We start from the raw sequence: 13,934 nt of genomic DNA, 5'->3' as shown, positions 1-13,934 counted from the left end.
GGGAACTCCTCACTGTCTGCTCTCAGAATTCTTTACCCGCTTGAAGCCTTTACTTTCTCCATTCATTCATGTTAAAACATATATGCCTTGCTCTCCTAGCTATTTAGTTCTTGACATACTTAAGCAACGACATATGCACAACAATATTCACAATACTGGTTTTTTTTTTTTAAAAAAAATCAAAATAGCAGCATGAAAATTAAAATAATGATCGAGCAGCTGAGTGGGTCTATAAAACAACAGTACAAAAATATAACTTGACCCCACTGTAGCATTTAAAAAACCCAAGCAAAGCCATTTCTCTCTTCATAGTTTCAAGTCATGACAGGCCAGGAGGTTGCCGGCTCTGCTCCAGAGAGTCCCCAGCAACCTTAAGGGTTTGTTACAGTTGGTGCAGCTTTTATGCTCACAGCAAAGCAGTAGTGGGAAGAAATACCCCACACTAGCTCAGGCTACCCTGATCTTGTCAGATCTCAGAAGCTATGTAAGGACAGTCTTGGTTAGTCACTGGATGAGAGACCAACAAGGATTTCCTTACACAGAAGCAGGCAATGGCAAGTCACCTCTGCTTACCTCCGGCCTAGAAAACCCTACGGGGGTGGGGGTGGGGAGATCACCATAAATCAGCTGACTTGATACCACTTTCCACCACCAGGAAGAGACATGAAGCCCTGACATCATCAGTGGTTTTGAATCAGTGACATGAAGCAGAGAAAAGTTCTTTCTGGTTCTACCACTGCCTTCTACTCTACTCCAGAGCTCCCCACCACCCCTGCTTCTCATCTCACTTCAAATAATTCACGATGGCAACCAGTACAAGTTCAGTCTCTCATTACAGCAAATAAAGAGATGGCACACACTGTAATCAGCCCAACCACTGCACACTGAAGACCTTCCAACTAGAACACCCTGCCCCATTCATGCCTCAGAAGACATAACTATTAGAAGGCCGTTGGAAGCATTTGCCTTCTGGGGTCCAAGGCTGCCATCTTCTGAACCCTTACTTTCTCATATACACAGGTACTAAGGTGGAGAAAGCATGCATTTGTGCCTTTACAAAATGAACCACTCCCACCTTCTTTGAATCCACACACCATAAAGGGTTGCTGTTTTGCTATTTTTAACCTCTAATTCGAAGAAAATACTATCACGAGGCAAGAGCACTTCACAGTATACTTACCTTTTAAAAAATGCACAATATCTTGCTTTTTATTTTTGTACCTGTTAAAGGGATCCTGCACAAAACACTGTCTCCACACCATGGATGCCACAGCCCTAGACATGAGGTAGGAATAATACTTGGCACCGTAACCCACAAGATGGTTGAATCTGAGCTGCCAAGCCTGAAGGAGGAAAAAAAATATAAAGCAACTAACCATGTGTCCCTTAACATTCTTCACAATATTTTGTAACCAGTGGTTTATACATCAGATTTGAAATTATAATATGTATTATTCAAAGCACTCTTAAGTAGTTTTTCAGCAAAATGGCAATGCTTTAAACTATGTCAACTTTAGAAATCTGTTCAACAAGGAAGCGTTTAGAAATGCACTAAAGGTGGATTGGCATAAAAAAGAGGTGTTCATTATTATCTATACTGCTGCTTTTGAGGGATTAAATGTAAACCACAGTTTACACATTACAAGTGCCACTAGGGCACCTGAAACATTGCACCTGGAAATCATAATCTGCCAAAACCAAAATCACAGTAGAGACATGTCCTTGCTACTTTTTAAAGACTGGCTTCTCCCATGCCAAAGTACAAGCTCAGAGTCAAATGATTCCATGTACAGAGAAACAACATTCATACTATTTTTCTTCACTTGTTCCTTCCCTGTAAACTATTAAAGAACATTTAAATGTTGGTGATCAGAAAAAGCTATAGTCTACAGTACTGTCTGAGGACTTGAAGTTTCACTTTGAAATGGCTACAGCTTTTCCAATAACAGAACTATTCTTCACATGCTCAAAATCCAAGTAACTTTGAACCAGACTTCCTTACAAAGATGAGTACATCGTCATCTCCATCTACTAAATGACTAAATAAAAGGTTACAACTGGGTTGTTCTGTAATTGTGGGCCTAACTACACATGATTTTGCTGGGTATGTCTCTGGATCGGGTGACAGAAATGTTCTTGGAGCTCTGCTTCCCAGGTACATGTGAGCCTAAGTGTGGAGCAAGGGGGAGGAATTGCACCTCCTCCCCTGTGCTATTTTTTTAGCCCAGAACAGACCCAAGGACCTGCTCTTCTCCTTTCATGAACTGCCAGAATCAGCACTTGCACACTCAGAGACAGTTGTGGGCAGGCCCGTAGCTACGGGAGGGGGGGCTGTGGGGGCACAGACCCCCGACTTTTGGGTGAGGCCCCCTGACTGGACACCCCAACCTGTCCCCGGAGCCTCTGCCATAGCTCTGGGGGCTGCCGCTGGCCCCATGAACAATTTGGCCGGCTGGGGGCAGAAGCAGTCTCAGCCTCCCCCTGGAATTAAAGGGCCAGCAGATCAGCTGTTTCGTGGGCCCTTTAACTCCAGGGGGGAGTTGGGGGTTGCTTTTGCTATGGCTCCACCGGCTGTTTTAGTGGCGGGGAAGGAAGGGAGGGTTGTGACCAGAGTGACAGGGAGGGAAAAGAAGGGTCTTCTCTTCCCTCCCTGCTGCTTTCACGGCTGCCCTCCCTTACTCGCCATTAAAATAGCTGTGCCGGGCAGCCGCCCACCTCCCTCCCAGTTAAAGGGCCCAATGATCAGCTGTTTTGCGGGCCCTTTATCTAGCAGGGGGGCTGGGGCTGCTTCTGCCTCCACCCCACGCTATTTTAATGGCGGGGAAAGAAGGGAGGGTGTTGGTGAGGGGCAGGCAAGGAAGAGCTTCCCTTCCCTCCTCTCCCGGCTGCTTTCCCCACCACCACCCTCCCTTCCTTCGCAGTCACTTGCCCCTTCCCCTCCCTCCCAGCCCTGATCACCACTGCTTCTCCTCACCCCTACCCCTCCCACCCAGTCTCATCGCAGCGGCTTTTCCTCACCTCTTCCCCTCCCACCCAGCCCCAATCACAGTCACTTGCTTGCCCCTTCCCCTCTCTCCCAGCCCCGATCGCCACTGCTTCTCCTCGCCTCTGCTGCCTGCTTCTCCCCCCGCCCTGTTCCCACGAGTAGCCCCATGCCTGCCGCCCACTTGGAGGGCTACTCATGAGTAGGCAGCAGATCCAGTGACTGGGGCAAGGAAGAGCTATGCCGCCTAGCCAGAAGGGCTAAGGTCAGCCCTGCCTGTCACTAGAGGGAAGGTCGTGTGGGGTGCTGGGGGGCATCAGTGCCCCCCGAAAAATGTAAATGCCCCCCGACCTTCCAAATCCTGGCTATGGCCCTGGTTGCGGGGGGTAGACAAAAGGATTCCAGAAGACAGAATAAGTTTAGAAGGAGAGACCCAAATTCAAATCATTTGCCAGAAACTTCTAAGCAAACTCTACTTACTTCAAACTGACTATTTCCAGATATTAAGTTTTAAACCACAATCCCGAATGTGTTTATTTTGAAGCAACCTTATCTGAAATCAGTAAACTGCTGTCCAAATAACTGTGTATAGAACTTTATAGTATTTTCTTCTCTCACATCTGGGCAGACTTCTATACCACCAGACACTAAGTACAACAACGTATTTTAAATCCACTAGCCTCTAGCAATGACCTCCTAAACCTCAAAATTGGTTCCAGTGATTTGGCAAAAGCAATGTTTTTAGTTTACTCTCAAGGTTCTCAGTATTCCACAGATGTCTATGAAGTTCAGGCATCAATACTCAAATGTACGCTGCTATTTAAATGTTATGGGGTTGCTCCTTTGTAATACATATATGTTACTCCTGTGAACCATGTCAAGATGCTGCACTTAAGAAAAAAGTATGGGTTTGTACCTCAATGCAGAGAACAGGTGAGAAGCCAGTTATCCGGACCACAATAAAAAGACATGAGAATATCAAATAGTGGTGTATTAATTGAATATGCAGTGGTCACCTTTTCACCTTACAACTGTGCCTTTTGATGAAACATTTTAAGAGATATGGACAATTAGTTTTAAAATCCTTTTTATTTCTATCACAGAAGGAAATGATTTTTAAAACAATAAAACATTCCTCTAATGTTACATCTTTTCCTTTGGAAAAATCCCCAGGCAACATCCACAAACATTCACCTTACTGAGGGTCAGATTTCTAAGTTGCAAGCCAGTGGATGGAAATCTTGAATGACACCATCTGATCTTGTACTGATGTGTAATAAGGCTTGAAAAAGCTGTAGGAAAACATTCCAGGAGTTTATTAAATACTGCTACATTCTCTACCATAGCCCAGGGGATCTGCAGGTCATGTTCCTGCCTGCACAGCTGACAGAAATGAAAGCGCGTGACTGATCTACAAAATTAATCAGTGCAGGCTTCCCATCAACATACCATCAATCCACCAAGGATGATCTTTGTCTGAAGATGTCTCCAAACCCTGTGTGAGATTTTTTTTAATCAGACAGGAACAAAGCTCTTATGGACAAGAGTCTTCCCATCCGCTATATTCTCAGGCTATAAAATTATTGTAAGGGCTAAAATTCCCTACATTATATTCAAAACTAACACCATTATATGCTAAAGCCCCACTGATTATCCTATGTGTCCCACTGATTATCCTTTGTCTCACTGATTATCCTATGTGTTGAAGAATGGGTCTTCAACCTTCATCAGAAACTGTTTAAACAAACATATTTGTCTGGTGTGTTGATGAACTAGTAAGTCATAAGCAATCATGACTAGTCCCAACTGATGTTCATCCATAAAAGTACCTTCTACAACACCCTTTACAGGTATTCCTGTGAACAGAAATGTATAATCTTTAAGTCACAAAGTGCAATCTCTTCGAAGAGATGTTTTAACCTAATTGCTCTTTATAACTTCGTAAAGTTCACAGTTCTTTATTATTGTTCCATACGGAACCCTGCAAAATAACAGCATATACAAATGTTTTGATGCATGATTTTTTTGTACCTAGTCTGTTTTCAGGAAGCTAGATCAAGATGGGTAGCTATGTTAGTCTGTCCACAGCAGCAGAAGAGAGCAAGAGTCCTGGTGAACTTTAAAGACTAACAAAATTAGCAGCCGGGTACAAGCTTTCATGAGACACTGCTCAGCATCCAAAGTGAGCAGTGACTCACGAAACCTCACACTGCCACAAATTTTGTCAGTCTTTAAGGTTCACTTGGACTCTTGCTGTTTTCCTGATGTTCCCACCAGTAAACATCTGTGCATTGTTGTATCGGTCTCCAACAGCAGTTTAACAGAGCAAGGCCAGCCTACCACCATGCATTGCTAGCAGTGCTAACAGACACGTGCACAGGCTAGGCTAAAGAAGGAGTTGCATTGGCAAGTAATTTTCTTTTGGTTTCATTTTAACATCTATATTTACTTTGTATAAGTTTTTAGAAACAGCCACTTAGTTTGAAAGAAACCTTGCAAATTATAAAGGAGGATTGGCACATCTGTCCAGGCATACAGTCCCATTTGTGCCTCTCTTACCCCCTTCCCCACAAACAAAGATCTGATTTCGATGTTTGCATCTAAGAGAAGGAAGAAGGAATATCCTTCAGGAGAAGATAACACTGTGTTGGACTCCTAAAAGTTCTTCAGTTAGCCCTAGCTCCTCCCAGCGAGGGATCAGAGGTGACCCCTTGTTAGTAGATGTTCAGAAGTGGTTTGCCATTGCCCACCTCTGTGTGGTGACCCTGGTAGTGCTTGGATGTCTTCCATTCAAATACTGACCAGAGCCAACCCTGCTCAGTTTCCAATTTCTGACAAAATCAGGCTAGCCTGTGCTACCCATGTCAGGGCCAAGATTAAAATGGCCAGTTAGCCCAGATAGGCAAGTCCCTCGCCATCAGTTGCCCAATAAACTTTATTATTTGCCCCAGGAAGTCTGATGTCTCAAGGTCCTGTTAAAACAAAATAGGAGTCAATTGCACCTTTAAGACCAATGAAGTTTTATTCAGAATATAAGCTTTTGTGTGCTCTAAGCGCACTTCATCAAATGAGGAATTCAGCACAGTGAGCAGAGCCACACATAGCTGGTTCTTCCAGCCAAGGACAGTATTCTTCTACTTATTCTAGTGATAGGAAGAGTAAGGCAGCCCTACATAAATATTTTGAGGCATAGCTCTAAGTTTGGATTAAGTCCCTCTCCCTCTACTCAGAACCTTCCCATTAATAGTGCCTGTCTTTGCCTGATTTCAGAGTGGATTAGAAAGAGGCATCTAAAAATGTCCCTAGGATCTCTTTTTGTTAGGCCCATAGACACAGTGGGGCACATCAGGGCCACGGCTCCAGCAGATGAATGGAGGCTACCCTGGTGCTCCCCAGCAGTGAACTGGCAGCCAGCAGTCATGTGGACTGACTTGGCTGGGTGACAGTAGTCTCAATGAGCCTGCGCTAGCTCAGCCATATGACCTGGAGTAGCTGGGCTGGTGCAGGTGCAGCAAAACCACTGCCACCTAGCTGAGTCAGTCCCCATGGTGGCTGGCTGCCGGCTCACTGCTCAGGCAGTGCCAGGGTGACTGTGTTATTGTTCTGGGCCAGATGCTTCCAGGGGAAAGGAGTCTGACTGAGTACAGTCACAGCAGAGCCAGAGCTGCTGCAAGAGGAGGAGCAGGCGTGGCTGGGGGATGAAATCCTTTGCTGCAGCAGGAGGAGGAGGTTGCAGCCCTGGCACAATAAGTGGGAATATGGGGCCTGGGTGGACTTGGTGAGGTCTCGTGGCATACCCAGCTCGTCCTCCCCGAGCTGAGTCCATTCCACACACTTCTCCACACCAGCCAACTGCTGACAGGATCTCTCTGGCTCACTCGCTCCCCCACCTTCCCTCCCTCTCCTGTGCTCCCCTGCCCCCTCCCCCCAAATTTCCCCATGCCCCACCAACCAAAATTTTCTGGCTACACCCCTGCTGTTGCACTTTTTTTTCCCTATTGAAAGTTCTGTTAACATTAGGTTGGAGAATATTTGGGATCCTGCACTGCTGAGGCGCAAGCTGGGATATGTAAAGAGTCCTCCCTGTCTCTCACACATACATTCCTGGTCTGAAATAACTGAATTGGAGCAGGACACTGCTTATTGCTAGGGTGAGGAGCAAAACACCTTCTGTCCATCTGAAAGAAGAGGATGTTTACAAGTCAGGCAGAAATCTTGAGTTTAAAACACTCCATGTTGTCCTGTCTTCTGGGTTATAAAACTGTTTAGGCAATTCCTATACATATGAACATATGAAGCTGCCTTATACTGAATCAGACCCTTGGTCCATCAAAGTCAGTACTGTCTTCTCAGACTGGCAGCGGCTCTCCAGGGTCTCAAGCTGAGGATTTTCACACCTACTTGCCTGGACCCTTTTTGGAGATGCCAGGGATTGAACCTGGGACCTTCTGCTTGCCAAGCAGATGCTCTACCACTGAGCCACCGTCCCTCCCCAACCTTTTGAATTTTGAATTCAACCAGCTTTAGTATTTTGAGCATCTGTAAAACACTGAACAACTGGGGGGAGGGTAGGTCAGAAAATGTTGCAGTCATCCAAATGTGCTTCAGCATGGGAGGGACTCCATTTCCCACTGGTGGCCGAGGGGGACCTGGCAGCCCTAGGACTTCCACATGCACTCACATGAGCATCAGAAGCAGAAGCAGCAAAAGCACCTAGCATGCACTTTTGTTGCTGCCTGATGGAATAGTGAGCATGACTGGCTTGCATTCAGAACAGTTTCTATCTGTATGACTCAGTGGTTGGATTTTGCTTTTGCAGGGGACTTCTGGACTAAATAACCCTTTGCAACCACATAAGCCTTTTTCCCTGGATTTTTATATTGAATCAGTTTATACTGGTGCAAAGTGTGCAAGTTTTTAGTGTTGAATAGCCCTCTGTATACATACAGAGCTAGATTTTATAATAATAACCTAAAGATGGAAGAACTATTTAGCCATTAATTACACTGGATCTATAGCCAAGACAACTAACGAACAAAGACTAAAGGATTCATCATTGTATTTTCTAATCTTCGTTACAGTAATTTCATATTGAATGCTGTCTCACATGCTTCTCAGTATTCTGCTGCCTTGCTATAATATTGTCTTTTAGAACAATGTAGAAAAAGGATATTTGAAAGTTAGGAATGGGAAAGTAAAAACAAAAGAAACAAAATAGAACCTCAGATTTTGGGAAGTGAGTTAAACAAGAGATTAAAGTTTCAGTTTATAACACTTCTATGCTTTTATTACCAAGTCATAAATAAATCCAGCAAGACAGGGAATATAAATATTTTTATAGTAGTTTATACTAGAGAAGAGGAAAGGAATTTAGCATGCAATTAACCACTTAGGTGCTTCTGGAGAGGTACCATCTGGTCCCAGAATTATTAATTTATATAATTTATCCATTATGGTCCTGGAATTATTAATTTATATAAATTATCCATTATTTCTAAAATGACACAAGTATCACAGCTCAGATGGCGCTGAGATTCTTTACTTTGCCATCTGCACATTAAAAAATTACATGTAGGCAATGAAGACTACAGACTCCAAAAGCTCACATTTCTTTGAATGTTAAGAGTTAACCTCATCATTCTCAGACCCTATTCTGCCTATCTCCACTAACAGAATTGGGCAGGTGCCAAAGACATGAACCAAGTGGTGGAATCAAGATTGTGGAGTTCCCCCCACTCCCACATGCAAGTTTGCCTGGTGCAAAATCTACTATCATTTAGTGACAGTAAAAAAGATTACTTTCCCAAGCTTTTAGCTAAATTATACCCTCTGTGAAGATTTTTTTACAATCAGTATGGTTTTATGTTTGTGGTTGTTTTGCATTGTGGTTTTATGTAATTTTAAAAATCTGACTCTACTTTAAAAACATTTTTATCTGTTCATTTTAAATTTGTCCCAGGCTGCTGTTTTACCTGTAAAGTGTTGTTCTACTGTTTATTGGTTTTATTTTATTGCTATAAATTACCATGGATGTGTTTATGTAGGTAGTGAGAAATATAAATATTTTAAATAAAAAGAGTATGGCATGCAATCTTGTAAGACAAAAATAACTATCTTGTAAGACAGAAATAACAATCTAAACACCTCCATAAGGGAGTCAGTAAATTTTCTTTAAAACAAATTATACGAATTTAGAATTTATGAAGCAGGTTTAGGGTGACCTAAAGGAAGCTCTTTTTTACTCAATAATTAAATTAGGGAATTCACTTCTACAGGACATACTGAGAGCCACTAGTGTGTGTGTGTACGCATGTCTGTCTCTGTGTGTGTAAAATGCCATCAAGTCACAGTCAACATGGCAACTCTGTAGGGTTTTCAAGGCAAGAGACATTCAGAGGTGGATAGCCATTGCTTGCCTCTGTGCAGAGGTCATGGACTTCCTTGATGGTCTCCCATCCAAGTACTAACCAGGGTCAATCCTGCTTAGCTTCTGAGATATGACAAGATCAGGCTAGCTTGACTTATCCAGTAGCGTATACGACCATAAAAGGGATTTAGACAGATGTATGGAAGGCAAAACCATTAATGGCTACTACCCATGGTGACTAAATGATACTTCCTTAGCTCTAGGCGGAAAACCTCTGAATACCTGTGCCAAGAGGCATCATCAGGGGAAGGCCTCGGCCTCTGTGCCCTGGTTGTTTATTCCCCATGGCAACTGTCTGGCCACTTTGTGAAACAGGAAACTGAACTAAATGGACTGATCCAGTAGGACTTTTCTTATGTTAAGACCATATGAACCACCCTGCTGGATGAGACCAGTGGTCCATCTACTCCAACATCCGTGGCCAAACAGTTCCTCTGGAGGGCCAACAACAGGCCGTATAGGTCAAGTGTCAAGACCTTCTCCTGATGTTGCCTCCTGGCTCTGGGATTCAGAGGTTTAGTGCCTCTGAATGTGAAGGTTCCCCTCAGTCCCCATGTAAAGTTTCTAAGCTGTATATAACTTGTAAGGCAAGATCCAGTGTATCCTCACACACAAATGGAAGACACTTCTGCACTGTGTGTTTGTATGTCCTCCTCAATTGTTCCTGCAGGCTGTAGCCTTTTGTGGCACACTGCCCTCTGGAATAGATGGGGGGAAGCTTGGAGGGAAAACTGCTCTCCCTCCCCCTCTCCTAAAACATTGGTTTCCTTTCAACAACAGCTATATCTCTCATTGCTATATCACACATTGCTTTTCAAAGACCCCCCTTTTTAATGTGAAATGAGAAACATACTAGCTTTAAGATGTTATTGGAGAGAAGCATTTGTAATACATATTTGGATTTCAATGGGATTTTGTGCGACTGTCTAGATTGAGATTATCTGCCATTTTTCTGTCTAAAGAGAGGTTTGGCCTCTATTTTTTAAAAAAAATACTGTCAAAGACTCTTGTGCTAACTTTCAAAGTACCAGCTTTTGTTATGGTTTTGCAATGAATGCTGAGTTTATGCAACCAATCCTATAAAGCACAACCACAAACTATTTACAGAAAATTCAACAAAGGGTTTGTTACACATTCATTTAATTTTCCTCTTCCTACAGCCAGTCTCTTAAAATCTGGTTTACAGTGTACTTTAAGATGACCCAGCTGAACGTTAATCCAAGGGTATACACTTTGAATAAACAGATGGGTTTTCCACTTTGGCAGAGGCAGCAAGTTACAAGCATTCCAAAACTAAGGGATGTTTTCACAAGTGACTCTGAAATCTGCATTTGAATTTCCTGTGTTTGTAAATTTGAATGAAAGAGTCACATTGACCACAAAGTACACTGGATTTTAAAATGACCCTCTTCAGCTTTCTTCATTACATTAACAACATTTAGGAGTTATATGTTACAGATCTAGCTTTCTTGGTGGCACTTGTATAAAATGCATGCAGACTGTAGGGTTTAGGAAGATAAAGAAAACACCAGCCTTTCATTTTGATGTAGTTACGCAAGTGACTTTTTCTATGTTTCACATCACTGCTGTGGTCATGGTTTAGGTTCAGCCAAGGCCGTATACAAGCCCAGAGGAATTATTTCCATATGAATGGCAATTCCCATCTCCACCTTACCCCACCTCATGCATTATCACAAACTGCTTAAGAAATTCTCTTCTGTTGCAAAAGCAGCTAGCCAGCTGGCATAAGCTTCTCAATCACTTAGTTAATTAAAAACACTTCTGTGCCACCCTATAACACAGTTGCTGAGTTAGTTAATAAAAATAAAAAATAAAAATGCAACAAACCCTGAAAAATCAGTAAACATTAGCTGACAATAAAACAGACAATAATACAAAACTCAAACAAGCAGCAGCAACACAAGACAATAAACAAGAGAGCAAAAAACAAAACAAGAACAGATAACTACATATTATTTAAAGCCTGGGAAAACAAAAGCCTTTTCCCTGGTGCCTAAAATTTAAAAGAGGAGATAACTGGCAGAGGCAAGGGAGGTCAGGACTCTACAGCAGAAACACCACAACTGAGAAGGTGAGGGTACTCCCACTACTGCCTGCTCCTGGTGAAGCAGTGGAACAAAAATGAGGCAAAATGTGCATCAATTAACTGGAAATGATGTCATGGAACCGCTCTAGGGATTTTCCAGATCTCTATGGTTTTTACAATGGCATAACTTCCAGGTATATAACCAGAAGAGGCGCAGTGATACCATATACAATCACAATGCTGCACCCCAAGGCTCCCAGCAGTTGCCAGCAAATGAATAGCAATCCTAGCACCACCAGAAGATGGAACCAAACAGGGACCGATTCCCCACTATCCCTGTCCCGGTCTCACGCTGCTCTTCTACGTGGGGCTTCCTTCTGATTTCGTACAAACTGCCCCAAGGCTGCAACTCGCTCCACCTCTTTCATGCGGCAAGCAAGAGCCTCTAAAAACCGGTTTCTGCGTGCCACGTGAAAGAGGCTGAGTGAGTTGCAGCCCCGGGGCAGCTTGTGCAATATCGGATGAAAGTCCCATGGAGAAGAGGAGCATGAGACCAGGACTAGGCTAGTGAGGAATCAATCAGAATATAGCTGAAGGCATCTGCTGAACATTCAAACAACCATGCACATTCATATGCAAGCAGAGTGTCCAAACTTAAATCTCTTCTGTATGTGCAGTAGCAGCTGTGCTGCTTATTGGATACCAGTTAGAATAGTCCTCCCAACATGATACACATACAAGCCAGTAATATATTTGTGCTCAAGGCCAGCCCGTTGCACAGGCTGGCTTTATAATCAGAAATACAACTATAGTATCATAAGGCATGTAAAAGAGTAACAATTATAAAGATATTATTTTATCCTGCCCACCTGTGATTTTTTTTTGCATGTCCTTACTTGTTCTTATTTATTTTAATAGGCTTCACCCCATATTTTTAATCAAAATGACAGAACTGAAGAAAATGCTAATATATGTCTACTTGTGCGGTCTATGAAAATTTGTGCACATACATTTCACTAAGAAACCTGCAGAAACCTAACTGTGTTAATATTCTATTGTGAGAAAATATTTTTCATTCTGTTTATATCAAAGGGTTGATATAAACAGGTTGTAGGTTTCTACAGGTTTCTTAGTGAAATGTATGTGCACAAATTTTCATAGACCGCACAAGTAGAAATATATTAGCATCTTCTTCAGTTCTGTCATTTTGATTAAAAATATGAAGTGAACCCTATTAAAATCTCTTAGCTATTCAAGGCTACAGTCCTTCCTATGCACAACTGAATTAAGTCGAATTTAATTCCTCATTGAATTCAACAGAGTTTACATCTGGGTAAGTATGAACAAAATGGAGCTGTAACATTTTTAAAAATGGCTTCAAGTGAAAAACAATACTCACAGTATTAGGAACATATGACAATCCATAAAATTTTTCTTGCGTTTCCTTTAAAATGTCTGTGGTTGACTTTCCTAGGGGATGTTTACCATGGTATATCTGGTCCAAGACAGCATAAAAGACCTAGACATATAACATATATAAACCATGTATTATAACACACGTGTGGGGAATATTTCACAGGTGCACACACACACAAAGCTGCAGTTCACAGTCTTGCCATTCAGCATAGGCTTAACCAATCCAAACACACAGCAGAAAGCAAAGATAATACTGGATAAATGTCACAAAGATCCACACAGATGGGGGATGGTAATTTTGCCAATTTCCCCTTTCTGCAATAGATCCTGCCTGGGTGTTTCATAAGGAGCCCCCAACAGACTGTAGGATCCATCACTTGCATCATTGTAAATTCCTGTCTCAACTGGGACTAATAAAAACCTGGGTCAAAATGGCAGGAAAAGGAAGAGAGAGAAGGCACCAAGCACTCTGCTGGATCCATCAGCTTCCTTTTGTTGTTCAAAGAGCACTGCAAAGGCCTTGCAGGCAGACATGAACACACTGCCTTGAATCCTGTTTTCCCACTGCAAGTCTTGACCATAGAGTACCTCTACTATGCTCTGTGGAATTTACTACAGAACATCCCAGTGTGACCTTGCAAGAAAAAGATCACCCATTCTTCTGCCTACCAATGTCCTATAGCATCACAGCAATTATAGTAAAATGCTTTCAGCTTGGGAAATAAGAAATTAATATAAGCCATAGGACATGACATGTAATCAGAACACTGAAAAACTTTGCTGTTTCAAAGTATGTGATAAAAGGTCTAAGCTCCAGCCTCTTTCCCCCATGTTTGCTGTGTGCCGTTATTTTTTTAAATGGATAAACATCCAAAATGCAAACGCCCTCCTGCTGCTACAGTAGTCAAGCCCAGAAATGGGCCTACAATGTGAGAAGAGCTAAAAGCCTCTACTGTGCATTTGGGATTCCACATATTCGCAGTCCAACTGTGGGTTTGGAAAACACTGAAGTGGAAATAGCTAAGAATTTATGGATATAATTATCTAAGCCTTGATATCCT

At 42.6% G+C, this 13,934-nt stretch overlaps 2 protein-coding genes and 1 non-coding gene across 3 annotated transcripts in view; 1 reads left to right on the top strand and 2 right to left on the bottom strand.

The window, feature by feature from the left end:
* TNFRSF19 (TNF receptor superfamily member 19) overlaps nt 1-13,934 on the top strand; it is a 231,980-nt gene that overhangs the window by 133,445 nt on the left and 84,601 nt on the right. The window lies entirely within an intron of this gene.
* MIPEP (mitochondrial intermediate peptidase) overlaps nt 1-13,934 on the bottom strand; it is a 66,886-nt gene that overhangs the window by 6,145 nt on the left and 46,807 nt on the right. The window contains exons 16-17 of the mRNA XM_060234792.1: nt 12,857-12,976; nt 1,222-1,343 (exon numbers count right to left, since the gene is read on the bottom strand). Of these exons, the coding sequence (XP_060090775.1) occupies nt 1,222-1,343; nt 12,857-12,976 (242 nt within the window). The remainder of the gene's footprint in view (nt 1-1,221; nt 1,344-12,856; nt 12,977-13,934) is intronic.
* On the bottom strand, nt 7,401-7,467 carry TRNAA-GGC (transfer RNA alanine (anticodon GGC)). Its single transcript has one exon. It is a non-coding gene; the product is annotated as a tRNA-Ala (tRNA).

Source organism: Heteronotia binoei, chromosome 3 (genome assembly GCF_032191835.1).
Source record: "Heteronotia binoei isolate CCM8104 ecotype False Entrance Well chromosome 3, APGP_CSIRO_Hbin_v1, whole genome shotgun sequence".
Classification (NCBI taxonomy): domain Eukaryota; kingdom Metazoa; phylum Chordata; class Lepidosauria; order Squamata; family Gekkonidae; genus Heteronotia; species Heteronotia binoei.
The sequence above is the reverse complement of the archived record's forward strand: the minus strand, read 5'-3'. Positions and strand labels throughout refer to the sequence as shown.